This window comes from Aegilops tauschii, chromosome 2 (genome assembly GCF_002575655.3).
Source record: "Aegilops tauschii subsp. strangulata cultivar AL8/78 chromosome 2, Aet v6.0, whole genome shotgun sequence".
NCBI lineage: Eukaryota > Viridiplantae > Streptophyta > Magnoliopsida > Poales > Poaceae > Aegilops > Aegilops tauschii.
This window is the reverse complement of record NC_053036.3, coordinates 437,355,845-437,372,893: the sequence shown is the minus strand read 5'-3', so window position 1 is coordinate 437,372,893 and position 17,049 is coordinate 437,355,845. Positions and strand designations below refer to the sequence as shown.

The 17,049-nt window shown below is 45.7% G+C and overlaps 2 protein-coding genes across 3 annotated transcripts; one reads left to right on the top strand and one right to left on the bottom strand.

The window, feature by feature from the left end:
* The first annotated feature begins 211 nt into the window (after window positions 1-211).
* LOC109748518 (uncharacterized) lies at window positions 212-11,960 on the top strand. Its single transcript, XM_040399336.3, has 9 exons — window positions 212-615; window positions 4,317-5,504; window positions 5,597-6,276; window positions 7,235-8,576; window positions 8,703-9,040; window positions 10,347-10,532; window positions 11,053-11,162; window positions 11,411-11,502; window positions 11,591-11,960. The coding sequence occupies exons 1-9, from the start codon at window positions 453-455 to the stop codon at window positions 11,626-11,628; spliced, it is 4,137 nt and encodes a 1,378-aa protein (XP_040255270.2). The 5' UTR covers window positions 212-452; the 3' UTR covers window positions 11,629-11,960.
* Window positions 11,961-13,556: 1,596 nt separating this feature from the next.
* LOC109748520 (BTB/POZ and TAZ domain-containing protein 2) lies at window positions 13,557-15,432 on the bottom strand. Of its 2 annotated transcripts, XM_020307544.4 has the most exons (3): window positions 15,150-15,429; window positions 14,284-15,050; window positions 13,557-13,937 (listed from the first exon to the last, which is right to left on the bottom strand). In XM_020307544.4, the coding sequence occupies exons 1-3, from the start codon at window positions 15,249-15,251 to the stop codon at window positions 13,766-13,768; spliced, it is 1,041 nt and encodes a 346-aa protein (XP_020163133.1). In that variant the 5' UTR covers window positions 15,252-15,429; the 3' UTR covers window positions 13,557-13,765. The 2 variants fall into 2 exon arrangements, with proteins under 2 accessions (XP_020163133.1, XP_073364852.1); XM_073508751.1 differs by having other exon boundaries at window positions 14,284-15,432.
* Between the last annotated feature and the right edge of the window lie 1,617 nt (window positions 15,433-17,049).

The following is a 17,049-nucleotide window of genomic DNA, read 5'->3' as shown; positions in this document are numbered from 1 at the left end:
CTTCTGTAAACACACAAATCGGAATAGCAGTGAAAAAAAGGCCATCTCTCACCACCGAACCGACCCATCAATTGCTACTTCAAGGACCCCGCAAAAAAAAAGGACCCAGCAAAGAAAAAATAAATGAAAGCCTTTACATACGAGCCCACCAGTGGCCAGGCCACAGACAAACGGGGCCAATCAAACGGGCCACAATATGCTCTTCGTCGGCACTGCACCGAACAGATCGTTCGCTCCTGGTTCGCTCAAAAAAAAAAAAGAGATCGTTCGCTCCTGGCTGCTGGCGCTGGCGGATAGGCGACTACCTTCAGATCTTCCTCTTCCCCCTCTCCCGGATTCAAAATTTTCGGTGGCCATCTCTCTCCCCACCCTGCTGCCGACCCACCTCCATGCCCAAACCCTAGGCCCCCCTCTCCTCCCCCGGCCACCTCCGCGACCACCGGCAGCCGGCCATGGAGGGCCTCTTCATGCAGGTCTTCGAGCGCCGGGACTGGGTCACCGGGCAGATGCGCCAGCAGGTCGACTCCCACGCCGAGTCCCTCGCCTGCGCCTTCCTCGCTGCCGGCCACCGCCCCCCACCGTGGCTCCTCCCCTCCTGCGCCGCCGGTCTGCAAGGTGCTTATCCCCCCCCCCCCCCCCCCCCCCCCCCCCTGTTGGAGCCTTTTTTCTCCTCGAAACAGAAACATAATTTAACCTCACAGAGGACATCAGGAGCTACTCCAAATTAGCTCATAAAACTGGATAATACAGTTGTGCTAATTGCTTTGTTATTCTCCGCGTAAGCACATTAGTATATTACTTGTAGCAAACATGGCCATGCCTTGCAACGGAGACAAAAAAAATCATGCTCTTGGATCATGGACATCGAGGAAACTATAAATGCAGTGCTGATATTGATGGAGCCAGTGCGATGCTACGGGTTGTATGAACCATGGATCCTAGAGCTCAAGAAGCCGCACTCATGTCCGCAGTGGAAGAAAGCTAATGTTTAATGTTTATTACTTCTGGGTGTGTGTGTGAATATGCTACTTAGTGTTACATTGTAGTCCCACGCTATAGAAAAAGCTCACATAAATAGCTATTCAAAACCAAGTAGTGGCCTGAAAACTGAAACATTTTGTGTGCTTTCAGAGTTGATGACTTGCTAACATTCCTCTATTATCTAATTTCTGGCCACATTAGCCTACTCGCATGATGAAGACAGAGTGACTTTGCCTCAGTTAGCTACGTTGCTTGATTTGATCTTCCGATCTGTGTTGGCATTAGCAAACTTTTGATAAGTGTTGTGAATAAGCAAAACACATTTTGTAAGAAATGTAGTGATGCCTTAAGAACCTGATGCATGTTGGTTTTACTGCCGAGAGCCTTACCTTTGGTATACCGACAAATAGTCAGAAACCCAGTTATAGTTTTAATCCAGTGAAGTGTTCAATATGAAAAAGCTAAGCTCATATCACGTAGTGTGGCCATGATGTTGAGCGATACTACTAATTCATAAGTGAGGCTAGCCAAATACACCGGAGACTAAAGATGATCATGAACCTAACCTGTGGACTCATGAACTAAACCATATGGTAATATCAAACTAAAGCATGAAGTATGTCAGCCATGAAGAAATGTCGTTCTTTCACCTATCTCAATTAGAGTACACCCTGGTGTTTTCACCAGCTTCCTGCTCTTGGCCTCGTTCCTCAACAAAGCTGCTTCAGAGTACTGCTTCTTTGTTGTGTATAGATTGGAGAGCAGCAGGTAGTAGCCAGTGTAGACACATCATCAGAAACACAAACGAACAGACAATGCTATGTGCGTCTCACCCAAATCACACGATGCAGCTGCTCCAGCGCCGCCGCTGTCTCCCATGCCCCTCGGATTGCAGTTCCTAGTATTGTAGGTGCCACAAAATGCAAAGATCTGCTGGAACATGGACCGTTTCATTAAACATTAATCAAACATAGATGGTCAAGCCAAATGTAGGTTGCTGGGTTATTTCTCAGCAACTAATCTGCAAGAACATATTAAAAAAAAGGTCAACGAATACACCTCAATGTGCAAATGTTGATTCTTGAACAATTAAGATTGAAACAGAAGTTACTATCAGGATGAGTTTGCAAACATCAATTGGTTGGCAAGTAACGTCAATTGCTTATCCATTGATATGCGTGTCTTGTCATATGCAGATTTTACCTAGCCATATTACACACAGCAAGGGAAGCTTAAGATATAAACTGTATGCAAGGAAGATGAAGCACCACAACCACATGTTCTTGATTGCCTAACTTTCTTCATAGGTCTCACTACCAGAAAAAACCTACACACACAAAAATCAACACGCAGCTACATGGCCGCCGTCATGTCCACGCAGCCATGGATGCTCCAGATCTCAGGCTCACTTCACGTACCTCCTGCTTAACAGTGCAATTGCAGCGCCGGCCAGGCAGCATGACACTGCCAACGAGTGCTGGTGATCAGCATCAGGGTGAACTCGCCGTCAACGAAATGATCTTTCCCTTGTTCTTTCAGCGGGAGGTATACTTTTCCAAAACTGAACATCCAGACTTCTCATGACAAAATATTTGGACCCACACAAGGATTAATTTTTGGACTTCATTGGCGCATGCATACATGTTATTTTTTGTCAAGTAGCTGGGGGAATGAGGTTCCTTCAATCTGAATAAGAAAAATATAGAAGTTGTTTATCACTCTATCCAAATTTTCACCACAACTATATGGTTCCTGTAAGTTCGGTTTTATTCTGAAAAATAGTAGCATCATTATTAGCAACGTTCAGTAGCTCATTGCCTCTATATGAATTGGCCTTTTGGATATGTGATTCCGCTCTTTAAAATTTATTCACCATAACCCTTGTACAATGTGAGAAATCTGACAAAATATTTTTAGACCATGAGAAGCATATTTATTAACAAATAGGTGGCTAGCACAAACTTGCAAAACAGAACATATGAGAGAGATAATATTTTTAGACCTTGAGAAGCATATTAACAAATAGGTGGCCAGCACAAACTTGCAAAACGTAGCATACTGTATGAGAGAGAGAGATGGGGCTGCAGCGTTCGCTACACATGAATATTTCTTGTGGACATTCTATCAAACAGATGTCCTACAACTTGATGCAAAAACAAATATCTTATGGCTGGGTAGAATAACAAACCAAAGGAGCAACCGGAGCTTTCACCAGCAGTAGATGGGGAGGAGGAGCTGCGCTCGTCACTGGGTTGGAGCCGGGAGGTGTGTATGCCAACGTGGCCGGGGCGGCGCGACACGATTTGAGCCGGGAGGAGTTGCGTGGACAGGAGGAGGCGAGGGGCGTGTGTCCGGAGGCAGCGCACATCGCCTGCGGCATAGCCGCGAGGAGGCACAGGGTGGCTAGGGGTCGGGGCAGGGAGACGATGGGTAGGTGGGGGATGGACCAGTACGGGGTTGGGGATTTGGGCTGGGTCTTCTTTTCTTCCGCCACGAAACGTTGTTTTACTTACCACGGGCAATGGGGGGTAATTTTTTCCAACTTCAAGGGCAATTTGATGACGGACGGGCAGAAGCACTAACCCCTTTATTAGTAGGTATAGATATGTTATCTTGGCAACATATACTGCAGTTGCACGGAGCAGAGTGAAAGATAAGTACCAAAAAGAAAGAAGAGAAAAACCTGCCAGTAATTGTAATATTATTGGCTTATTTGATAAACAGTGAAATGTATGCTTGGTCACTGTTGGAAAAATACCATGCTATAATGTGCTGCAAGCCTGCAACTTTGCGAATGTAATTAAAACACTTTGAAGGCAAATATGTGTACCTGAAAAGACAACTAAGGAAAGCAAATCTATTTGGAAAGAAATTCCTGTTGAGAGTCAGACATCTTAAGACAGGTTCATCACTGATCCCAGTATCTTAGACCCATCACAAATCTCATTTTCAAGTTCTCTTGGTCATTTGGGTTACCCGAGATGTCACCGTAAATCCTGCGAATAGTAGACAGTGTTGTTCAACATGTCGTCCAGGATTAGCCGTTTTGTTTTGCTGGGCAATTTTTTTTAGGTGTTGCATTGGGGAATTTTGAGAGTGCCAATTTGGTGCTGTTGATCCTACATCTTGTTTTTTTATTAGTACCCAAGAGGGGCACACCTTAAGGGTGCGGGTTATAAGCGTTCATGAGTTGCTAACTGGTTGTCAGTGATTCAGAAATACACCGATTCGTTGTTTATTTAGCCTTTTGTTCATCATTGATATCTGATTTTACTCCCTTGCACATTGCTTTTGACACCTTTTATTCGTTAACTGAACCGCTTGTTTACTTGTAGAGCTAAATGGCAAACCTATTGTTCCGGGTTTACTTTTCGCTGGAAGCCAGATTACTACACCAGCAACGAACAGAACCTTCTTTCAGCCACGAGTTGTTCCTAGCATTTCACTCAGAAATGTGGGGGTTCCAAATGGATATGCTGGTCTAGACTCTATTTGTGACACCGTGGATACTAACCAACATGAAGTGCCTCAGCAAAAGCAGGTTTCAGTTGACCAGGAGATATTTGAGCCTAGTTCTGAAGTCAACATGTTCTCTGTGGTAAAGCGTTCCAGGTCAAGGCAGCGGCATATTGAAGATCGGTCGCGTGAGAAGGGTCAAGCGACAAATAGTGGAATCAGGGATGTTATGCAAGACAGGATGCAGAGGTCTGAACTTGCAACTGCAGGTTCGAACAAAACAACTGCATCATTATCCTCCAAACCATGTGGTGACGGTGAAAACAATGCTGGAACAACGACCTCTTTGCCAGGTCTGGAGAAAGGTTTTTATGCCAATCAGGATAGATCAACTGAATTCGTCAAGTGCAGTAAAGATGGTGATCTTGGAAATCAAGGAGTTAAGTTAGATTGTTCTCAAAATCAGATTGTCAATTCTGATAATAATGTCAAGGTTTCTGTTAGAAGTTCTTTTGGAGTGCAAGTTACAGGCTCTGTGTGCCATGCACTCCCTGAAACTTATCTGTCGGTTGAGCCGAAAAAACTTCAATTCGATGGTGTTGAATCAGTTTGCATGAATCCTGCAAGTGAACAGACGATGCAGCAACCAGTATGTGCCCTGGAAGGTGCCAATCTTGATCTTGCTGAGGCACATCCCTTTAATGAAGACCCGTCTTCTACCAGCTATTCTCAAGTTCCTCAGGAGCGACATCTGTTGGCCAGAACATCTTTAGAATTCAAGGAGACCGATGCGGAGACTCCCTTGGGCCCCACTTCCCCGGTTACACAAAACGAGACGCTCAATGGAAAGGCAGCATATGATGCGGTCAACTGCCATTCAGGAAAGCTGGGCGATGTTCAGATAAAATTATCAGCTTTGACCAAAGCATGCAACATTTCTGTCAGCAACAAAAAGGACGAGTCTGCAGTGCCAGAAGTTATGAGCAGTGTTTCAGCTAGAAGAACCAGCGAAATGCACTCAACTGAAAGGAACAGTATGACTTCAGCCGAAGATCTGCAACCAGATGGTACCATGCTTGCTATTTGTAGAATATATTTGCTAGTTTTTTTGTAGCAAAAGTTATTGTGCCATGTCCTTACATCGTTTCTTATCTTGCAGGAACAGAACAAGACACCTCTCTTATTGAGAATGCTGTTAAAGAAAATGTTAATTCATGTACAGCAGAAAACGATAAACGGAAATCTCCACAACCTTCTGTTCAATACTTCTTACCTAGTGCATCACATGAGAAAAATATTCTACTCGAGTCAGACAGAAGCAGTGCTGCTTGTGACCAGAAGAGGTCAGTACAAGATGGAGTTGAAGTAAGTGATAGTTTGTCATCTAAAAGGAGAAGAATAAGGCACCGGTCAGACTTTGACCTTTCCGGGACTCCTTGCACAAATTCATTGTCTCTGAACCACCAACTTGACATTTCTAGCCATATGTTAACCGCGACAAATTTCTCAGAGAAATCCCATCCTTCAGGTCCTTACTTCACAAGGAGTTCAGGATCCTGCAAGAGCATGTCTCTGGTGTCAGAGGGGGGGAATGCTGCAAGTGATGTTTATGGAAATGGGAATTCTTCACGTGGAAGAAGAAATACAACTAGCCTATTAAGTGGCGTCCTTGATAAATCTCCTACCGCAAGCACCAGCAGGAGTGCATTGGAAGGACGGGTCTTCAAAAATTCTCAAGAACAGAAACAAAATAAGTTGGAAGTGGAGTTTCTGACAACTGCTGCTTTGCCTTATTGCTCTGGCATCCTATCTCGTAATGAGGAAAACTGCACACAGCAGGTATGTGCTCAGCAAGTGTACCAGACTACCAGTTCCCTTTCCTCTCTGAAGTTTTTTTTATTCCAAAAGAACCAGTTGTATTTTTTATTGCAAAATTATATGTCATGAAGTAGTAAACTAGTGGTAATGCTCAGTCTGGCTGCATTATTGGTGGAGCCTTTTCTTTGGATGCTTTGGTCTGACAAATTCGAATCCAGTCATGTAGGTTCTCTATTTCCTGTTTTTATTTATGGGATAGCCGATGGGAATATTCATGGGTATTTCATCACCGTTTTGTACTGATGAGTGATTAACATACAAACTAGATTGTGCCAATGGCGCAAGGCTAAATTCACACCGGGAGTTATTTGAAACAATTTGACTTTCTTGGTAAAACTTGGTTTTAGCAATCACTTAGGCTCTGGTACTTGTAACAACATTTTAGTATCTCTTGTAGTTTACACTTTAAGAAAACTCTTGGTCAAATGGCGCAAGGTTTCACTTTAGACCCATAGATATTTGCAGATGAAGGCTTAGTAGTGTGAACAATACTTTGAAGATGGCAAAAAACAAAGGCACTTTAGTTTAAACAATATTTCACCTCGGCAAGATTCTTGAGGAAGTCGCCTTCCAGACCTTGCGCTCCTGCAGCCGAAGCTATCATCCATGAGACAAAGATGAGAAGCGATGAGCGGATGGAGGTGAACCGAGGCCGACTCAATTGATGAGGGAGTAGGCCGGCGGCACGGGAGAGAGAGAGAGAAAGAGGAGGGAATGGCTGTGCCACTGCATGCTTAGCTGCCGGGGCTCCGGTGCAGTGGCCAGAGGAATAAGCTACCTGTTAGTATTAGATATGACTTTATTGGCATTTATAATTGGTAGAGTTGGGTAATGTCCACTCTTCAGTCTATATTGCACTTGCTATTTTATGTGTGCCAGTGAGTCCTAGCGTATTTACTATTGTTCTTTCTGTTGGCAGGAAGGTACTTGCTTTGAAGGTCAGAACCTAAATGTCACGGCTGCGAGTGTGGCAGACCAGGAAATGGCTCCTGAGATGGATGACTTATCATCTCCAATTGCAATATTACATCAAGAAAATTATTCTGGAACAGAACTGTTTACTCGATTCCCGAGTTATGAACAAGCATCTGCTCCTAATGCACTGTTTCATGAGAAATTATGGTATGACTCGAATGAATGTGTTAGGAAATATAAAAGTTATGATCCAAAGGGACAATTGGGTGATGAATCTTTTGATTGTGATGGTTCAATGCCAGTAATGGAGATCTTTGATGTCTCTGACCAATTGGACAGCCCAATTATCGGAAAAAGGTCATTTGAGTCCCTTCACGATTCTCACCAATTAGACACCATTTGCTCAGATCCTCCAAACAAGCATAATACTAACACAGCGAGTAGTTTGCATCCGCTATTGACAACCACTATGTCTGGGAAACCCAGAAACTGTCCCCTCTCTGATGATCTACAATACAGTGCTAGTAACAGTCACAGCGGTATGGACTCCTTCGGATGTGGACTTGATTCGTTTTTTATTTCTGATGGTGTAGCCTCTTGCTCTTCAAATGCTAGCAGCAGACAAGAAATCAATGAAACTCCTTTGACTCCATCTGTTGAAAAGTATAGCCAGAAACTTTCATTAAGATCTGGATCTGGTTCAGAACATATGGGTTCTATTCCTGAACTTGAAGTCTTCCGAATTGATGAAGACAACAGCATTCCGGAAGAAGATGAGTACCAAGACATGGCTCCTGGATCTGTAGATGTGAATTGCTCATGCCAGCGACAATCTGGGGGAACAGCACTTCAGGATATTACTGGATTGTGGCAAAACAATGGAAATTCTCCGTCTCATTCGATGAGAAGCATGGATAAAGGTAACATAGACTTGAGTGCAGAATCTGTCAGTAGTGAGCTCACTCATCATTCAAATATCAGAAATGATAGCATTAAGCCAAGATACAATCACCCTACTTCAGTTAAGAGAGAAGGAAAAGTATCCCGTTCTCTTCATGACAGATCAGGTACGAAAGAAATAACCAAAAGCAGAAGTGGAAGACACAGGAGTGAAGCAAATATTGACAAGCAAGGCACGACAGAAATAATCAATGGCAGAAATGGAAGACACAGGAGTGAAGCAAATGTTGACAAACAAGGCACGGCAGAACTACTCAATAGCAAAAATGGAAGACACAGGAGTGAAGCAAATGTTGACAGACAATCTAAGCCTAGCAATATTGTTGCCAATGTGACATCTTTTGTACCTCTTGTAAAACAAAAGTTGCAATCTACAACAGTGTGCGGTAAGTTTTATTTGTTTAATTGTATTATTTATTTCGAACTACATGCTAAATCCACTAATGATGTTTATAGAAACTGTTAGATGGTGCTCATAAATGGCCTCTACAAATGGGGTTGCTGTGTTGCAGTTAAAAAAGATGTTAAGGTGAAGGCACTCAAGGCTGCTGAAGCTGCAAAACGTCTTGAAGAGAAGAAACAAAAGGAGCAAGAAAAGCGCAAAGCGGCTGCAAAAGCAGAGCGTGAAAGACTGAAGCAAGAGAAGGAACAAAAACAAAAACTTGAAGAGGAACAAAAGAAGAGACGAGAAGTTGATGCGGCCGCTAAGAAGCGGCAGAGAGAAGAAGGGGAAAAGAGGGAAACGATGAAAAGAAGAAAATGCATGGATGAAGCTCGAAAGCAACAGAAGCAGCCTATGGATAGACATCGAGGCACGAAGGATGAAAAAGATGCTCGTCAAAAAGCTTCTGTGAGTATAAGCTACATATATATATCATGTGATTTAATCTAATAACAAATGTATGTGCTAGTTCAACCTTCTACTGGTTTTTTTTGTCTAGATGGAGCAACTTATATAATTTTTATATTTTACTTTGTTTAAATAGGGTAGTATGCACGTACACATCACTTTTGATAGGGTAGTATAGAGTATGATAAGGTAGTATGGAGCTGTTTTTCGCGGGCAAGTAGTGCAGAATATATGTTCTTTTTTTAAACATGTGTAGAATATATATTCCTGTAATTCTTATAGAAGGTGATATGCACATTGAGGCCAAGTAAAGTTAGTCGTTGTGCCACACAAAAAAAGGAATAAAGTATTGTAAAAGGGAAGTACGTAGTATGAAGTATATACAAGACAATAGTATGGTGTATTTAACTTAAGTATATTATGTGAAAAAGAAGTATGGAGTATGTGGAAAAAGTAGTATGGCGTATCATGCTTGCAAGGTCGTTATCATCAGCAAATCATGATCCACCATGCACCATATCTTCTTTATGTATGTACTTTGTTAATTAGATATTTTTTTCATGCCTTCCTGGTAGTATCCGCTGCTGTCACCGGTGCAGTCACTGCGTCGGATTAACCTGGCATCATAGCCTTTTGATCTACATGAACCAGATGAGAGTTCAAACCTCAAACTGAAGCGATGTATCATTGGAACATGTAGTAGAAAGAAAACTCAAGTGCATAGTTTCATGCATATATGCTTTTCGATGCATGCCTAGTAGTAGACGCGCGTAGCACAGACCTGGAGTGTTAACAACGTAGCCGCCAGCGCCGACGGCAAATGGTGCCGAGTAATGTGACGCCGACAATCAGTTTGTCTCTGATCTATGGCGACGGCATGGCCAGAACTCTGAATCAAGAAACATCCGTGCATCCAGAGAGAAAGAGTCTGAGTAGTTCGCCCTTGCGGGTTGGATTTTTTATTGAACCCGCTTACTTCATGCGCTCCAAAAGGGTAATGAGGTTGCATGAATCTTGGAATAAATGCACGGTGGATGAGATGGAGATAAGTACCACCTAGTGGTAGGATGCATTTTCCCTATATATAATGTATATATATCTTATTTATAGCACCCCCCCCCCTCCCCCCTCAAACAGTACTCTGTTTAGAAATATATGTTTTTTTTGTAATTTGAGTGGAAAAATTCTCTGGTTGATCATATGGAATTTGTAATATTAGATATACGTAGGGCTTTCAAAATGTATGTGATATATACTCGAACAGAGGGGGGGTTTGTTTTTTGATATTTAATTAATATCATGGCAGGATAATATGGAGCCAAGGAAGAATTTGGTTGATGTAGGCAAAAACCAAGTTAAACCTGATGAGACTACCGAACATGCCCTTCGATACAAGGCCAATGAAAGTAAGGACGAGAAAGGTGTTGCAGTAGATGACAGGAATGCAAGTTTTGGATCTGATGCTAAGGAAAATATCCTGAACAGTCTCGAGGTATGCCTTTTTATTTAACTTCATCATGCAGAATGTTGTCGTCTGTAAATCTGCATATGTTGGTACTAATTCATCTTTGATATTGACATGGCTGTTATGTTACATGTCTGCAAATAATAAACAATTATTAGTAGTCAATATACTTGTATACAGATATACTAATGGAAGTTCTTTTGGAATGGTCACATGATAGTGGCTTCTACTCCATAATGCATGCTCATCAGTTTGTTATTAACATGCTAAGAGAAGACTTTGGAAGACATGAGTAACGGCACCCTAAATATTTTTCTCTCCATTTGGGGCAATAATTCTTAGAATGCGGCAAAATTGTTAGAACACACAAACATATGTAGCGTCATCACAGTTGGGACAAAGCAAAAATAGGTTGTCAACCTGAGCTGTTTGATTTCTCGTTTGACATTAGTATCAGTTTGTAGTGCTTTTCATTGTTTCACTCTAGTATCAGCAACCACTCTAATTTTTGAATCCTCTGCTCTGATGTTAATGAAACTCTTGCCAGTCCTACACAATGACTCCGTATAAAGATTCTGATGATGAGGATGAGGATGATTACGACGAACATGTACAAGAAGCAAGGCGCAGAAGGAAATTTGTTCCTTGTTGGGCTCGGTACGTGAACTGACTAGGGAATTTTGCACACAACTGACAGCAGGACTCTCTGTTTTAATACTGATAAACATTTCAATGTGAACAGCAAACTGAAAGTATTTTCCACTGTGGTCCTTGAATAAATGGCATACTACCATTTGCTAACTTTTCTTTTGAATATATAAAAATGTTTTTTGGGGGTTCCATTTCGCTTGGTATTGCGTATTAGCTTGAGCCTATTAATGAGAGTCTTCATGTTCAATTTGCAGAAAGGAAAACTTGGATAACATCTTACTATCCAATAAAGCATTAAACCCCAGAGAAATTTTTGCACAGAAGCTGTCCTTCAACATATCTGAAGGTAACATCCAGTTGATAGATTTTTTTGCCAACAAATTTACTCGTGTAGTAATTGCTAGTGTTGACTCCTTCCCGCCTGTTGTGTGCAGTTCTTTCGGCTCACGTTCCGCAGCGCGTCGTAAGATAGCCTTCAATCCCATTTGATGAAGTAGCGGTAATATGTCATTGCTGTTCTTCTGGCCTCCATTTCGCCTTGGCAGTCGGTGATGTGTATAAGCTGACCAGCAATCTCTCTTTTGTAACCGGTAAGCTAGGAATGATGTACGTAGGAGAACATTGCTGTACCACTTGAGTAGTTACTTAGCTAGCATCGATCATTGCTTGGCCAAGTTATAGTTTGTTTATAACGGCTTCCGTCACATTATTTTTTGACGGAGATTGGGTATGTATCGGAGTGGCAGCATGTGTAAGGAGAGTATGCAGTAGCAGTAAAGTGAGCTCTTGTGTCTGATGAGTAAAGTTGGACTGTTTTGTAGTGGAATTTCCATTTCATTTCATTTGTTTAGTTGATGTCAATTGCAACAGAGAAGTAATTGGGGGAATTTGTGCCTACTCGGCATTTGACGACTTATGAATATGCAAGAAAGTAGTAAATCTCGTCGTTGACAGAATTCTGAACTGCAAGTGAGTGTAGAGAAGATGACAGTCTGATAGCCCATCGCGTGATTGGAATAAGTAGACAGACCGTACGATCTCAGCTTCAGTGCGCGTCACGAGATCACGGTGAGCGCATCAAGCCAGGGGTGCGTCACATTAGTACGAACGGCGGGCAATAGACCTGCTGTTGCCAACCGCTGCACGCTGGCGGCCCCAGCCAGCCCCCAGACGGCGACCGAAAACAAGACGTCGTCCTCTTACAGCATGAAACTAGAGCTGCGCGCCAACCTGCACCGGTTACCACCTGATCGATCGACCAAGGTGGGGTGCGCGCGCGATATACTGGACCGTTGGTTACCTGCAGCGAAAATAGCCGACCTTAGCACGATCACGACTCCTCCCAGACGTTCGGTGCACCGTGTACGTCGTTGTTGGAGTACTTCGCGGTGATGAAGAGGACAGGGTGGTGCAGTACCACACTATCAACGGCATGGCAATGTTCCCTTCTTGGGTCGATGATATTTTCCAAGCTGAAGCCAAGTCTCTGTCGCTGGCTATCTGTATCTGTGCGCTCTTGTATTTCTCGTGTTCATTCGAGGGGTCGATCGTGATGCTGAGGTGAACAGGTCGCGACGAAATGGCGGTGTGGTGCCACCTCTTCGTCATGCTGGTGAACGCATCTCGCTTTCGTGCGCGTCCCCGCCGAGGCAATCAATTTGTTGTTTTCTCCTGTATGGCTGTATGTAGGGTAGAGCGAGCGGGCGGTGCTCCTTAAACCTGGCCCCGTCGACGTGCGGCGTTGTTCTATGTAGTACTATGTTCACCGTACACGTGCGTGTAGTACATGTGGGGACGCGAGCCAGGAGCACCGTCAGGCTCTTCTTTCCCCGCAGATGTTGACACCAGCAGGCAGCGTAAGGAGATGAAAGCTTTACATGCGAAATTGCGAATGAACGCACGCACGCACCTCGGCGGATCCGCACACGCTGATTCTCCGGATCTGGCTGGGAGAAACGGACCCGGACGGTGGAGCTGTCTCTCTGACATGTGTGTGTATTCTGGACTCCAGTTGGCTCCCTCTCCTTTTTTTTTTGTCTAGCTCCCTCTCCTCTTGATGACGGGAGGTTTCACTAGATCGGCCAACCCTTGTACAAGCTGCGGCAATGGCACGGCTACAGGCTTACAGGTTACAGCAGCAGCAGGTAGTCCTACACCGAGACGAGCATATTTTGGATGCATGGGCCAGACAAAAGAGTAACTGCGAGTAGGAGTCACGTTGCATGATTCCTGCTAACAAAGAGTAACAGCGAGCATATTCTGGTGACTTGCCTGTTGGGTGAGCCGAAGAATCGCTGGCCGCACTCACTGCACCGTGGGGTCGGGCATGTCGGCGGATCGTACTGGACCAGTTCCGACGCATGGTAACCGTGGCGCATGAGACCGGAACAGAGCAGCATGGATGCGCGGTAAACACTATAGTTTAACCATCGCAAAGGAAAAGAAAAAGTTTAACCATCGCAAGTCATAAGTGACATGTGCTAAGTAGACTATCACTAGCTAGAACTACTAGACGATAGATAGTACAACCTGAGCTCACAACACCTCGTTGCTAACGACAAGGGTTAAACTACACGACCAAGACAAGAGAATTAGAGAAATGAATCTTCTCATCTCAACTTGGCTCCTCTACGGTTGTATCTCGCCCATGACTCGGCCACGACCTCCGGCACCACCTTCCTCTCGGCCAGGGAGGACATCACCTTCGCCCTCGTCACCTTCTTCACCAGAAGCCGCCACGTCTTGTCCGCCTTCCCCGTCTGCGCCTTGGCCTTGAAATGGCTGCAAAAATCAGCCAACCACGGTGAAACGTTAGATCTCACTTCGTCACCAGACGTAAAAAAACAGCTATTAGGCATGCGTCAGATCCGTCATGTGCGTTTGCATGGCGCTCTATTGGCGGCGTTGCCATGGCCGTCCAAGTCGCTTTCATGCAAGAGGACGAAAGCTAGCACGTACGTCCAATTTCCTTGTATATTGTGATGAAGTACGAACCGATTTCCTTTCCCGGAAAGGGCGCCGGGCACCGATCTCGCCAGCCTGGTTCTTGGCTGCCGATCTACCGTGCGTTTGCCGAAAGCGCCAACGTTTGATGGAAAGTGTGTTTTTTCAAAATGCGTTTTCTCACCTGCACAGCGGCACGCGGCAGGCCCGGTCCGGCCGGTCGCAGACGGAGGCGTGGAGCCGGAACAGCTGCAGCATGCGCTTGCACCGCGCGCACCCGCCGGGCGCCATCTTTTTCGGGCACGTCGCGAAGTGCCGCATCAGGACCTGAAGGCCCCGGCACGTGCACCCCGCCCTCGCGCACGGCGCGTCCGCGTCCGCGCAGGCGGCCTTGGCGCCGGACTCGCCGGGGAAGATGTGCTCGAGGGAGGCCATGGCCTCGCCGAGCTGCCGGCACGCCTCCTGCGCGGCCCTCTCGCGCGCCCAACGCTCGCTCCGCTGGTCGGCGTCCTCCAGGAGCGTGAGGAGCTCGAGCTCGAGCGCGGCGTCGTGGCGCCGCGCGAAGCGCCAACCGTCGGACTGCTCCACGGCCGCGAACTCCTTGGCCGCGAGGCGCGCGCACCGCATGTACAGCCGCGGCGCGTCGCAGAGCCTCGCCAGCTTCAGCATGTCCACGGCGCGCTCCGGCGTGAGGCGCGCCGACACGGCCGCCTCCGCCGCCCGCTTCAGCCACCCCACCCGGTACGCGTGCGCCAGCGCCAGCAGCTGCGCCCAGTTGGCGCCCACCGCCTCCTCCTCCGCGGGCACCACCCTGGACTTGGGGGAGTAGAGGAAGTGGATGAAGGCGTGGACGGCGTCGAAGGAGACGCCGAGGACGGGGATGGTGCACTCGGCGCCCCACCCGCGCTGCGCCCTGTCGATCATCCGCTCCAGCACCGGCGACGCCGAGGCCTGCATACCGCCGCCCGATTTGGAATTAGCCAACGATTCAACAACAACGCACAAGGCAAGATCCGCCGCATAAATCAAACAAGCGGCAGAGTGGCTTACAAGAACGTAGGAATGCGCAGCGATGCTCTGCCCGTCCGACGTCACGACCCGCATGTCCGCCGGCGAGGCCCGGTAGGAGTCGAAGCCCGCGCAGATCGTCATTTTTGATCGCTTCCAAAGTCCAGCTAGCTAGCCCCCTCGTGAAGCCTCCGACTTCTCCTGGTGTCAACAAGGGCAACGGAACGCGTAGCAGAGCACCAAAGCACCGAGAAACCCAATAAACGGAGCAGATGGATCTCGGGGCGATGTGGAAAGAGAATGAGAGGAAGTCTCGAGCTCAGCGACAGCTATATAGTGTCGTGGACAAAGGTAGCCGACGACGACGTGTAGCACAGTGCGTGCACAGCTATCGTCAACTGACGGCAACGGGAACAACGGGACGGGATAATCATTGGGAGCGGGCCGCGTTATTTTGGACGGAAATAATTAGCTAATCGCCCCCGTTGATGCGTCGAGGCTGATGAGGATTTGACTCCAAGAGGAGGATCTGAGTCAGCGAGGCGATCTCAGGGGACGCCGACGGAGGGAAACCACCGGCGGTGGTTGAGCCAGGCTGCTGAGCCGACGACCGCGATCGGGCCACGTAGGCGCTTCGTGCGCCACCAGTTTGGGTGCGGAAAGGGAACGGAGCTGTTGGGTGTTTGGCGGCGTTTTGTTACTTTTCGGGTGCAGAGTTCATTTTTTAAAATGGTTTTGGGTGTGGAGTTGATGACACGGATCCACGTTTTGTTTCTTCATATTTAATTTGTTTATAAGGATTCATTCATACCAAACGCGGTATTGGTCGGAATTCGGAAGTTCTTAATTATTATTGCCAACTTTCTTGGAGATGGAACTTTATCTTCATACTACATACGCAGACGTGATTGTGCAATGTTTTCTTATCTTGGCCACATGCTAATGCGTTTAAATACTATACTTGTATAGTGTTGGTATATTATGGCCTAGTGTAACTTTTGTGATGTTAATAATACTGGGGCCCAGCTTTTCTTTGGTACTCCTCCATACGGCAATAGCTGGCGAACATTCCCGGGGAAGGCACCTCCGGAGCGAAGGAAACGTTAGTTGGGGAAAGCTCCATCCGGCGAACCGGCGTCCCTATGTCGTATGTTATAGTGTTGGTATATTATGGCCTAGTGTAACTTTTGTGATGTTAGTAATATTGGGTCCAACTTTTCTTTGGTACTCCATACGGCAATAGCTGGCGAACATTCCCAGGGAAGGCACCTCCGGAGTGAACAAAATGTTAGTTGGGGAAGGTTCCATCCAGCGAACCGGCGTCCCTCTATAGTATGTTCGTTGTAGTGCGATTGCAGCGTGACCATAGGTTGGCCCATGTAACGCGCATGAAAAGAAAAAGATAGGCTCAATTAGCTAACTTTTTTGAAAAAAAATTGCCATCAACAAAACAATCTGACATAAAACTAAGAGAAGCATAAATTTACAACTGGCATGGTCTAAACATATAAGAACAAATGACATGCTATACTCTATAAAACTACCATCCTCTGATTTAAATTTTATCATGGTATATTCAATGAATGTGCCAAGGTATCAACGATAATAAAATTATCATGCTCTAATTTAGGACATGTATATAACGTTAATATTAGGAAAATTTGCCAAGTTCGGGTAATTGCATATTGAAGGATACATGTAAAACAAATGGGGGGGGGAGGGTTGTCAATAATTAGTACTAGTGACTATTTCCCTCTTGGGGAGGGCGTCTAACCCTGATTAACGCCATCCTAGCATCCATCCCATGCTACTTCATGTTATGTTTCCTTTGGCCTAAAGGGTCGCTAGAGCTTTTGACAAAGATTTTGAGGGGCTTCCTCTAGCAAGGTTCCAATTCAACCAAGGAAGGGTAGTGCCTGGTAGCATGGGAAACAATTTGCCT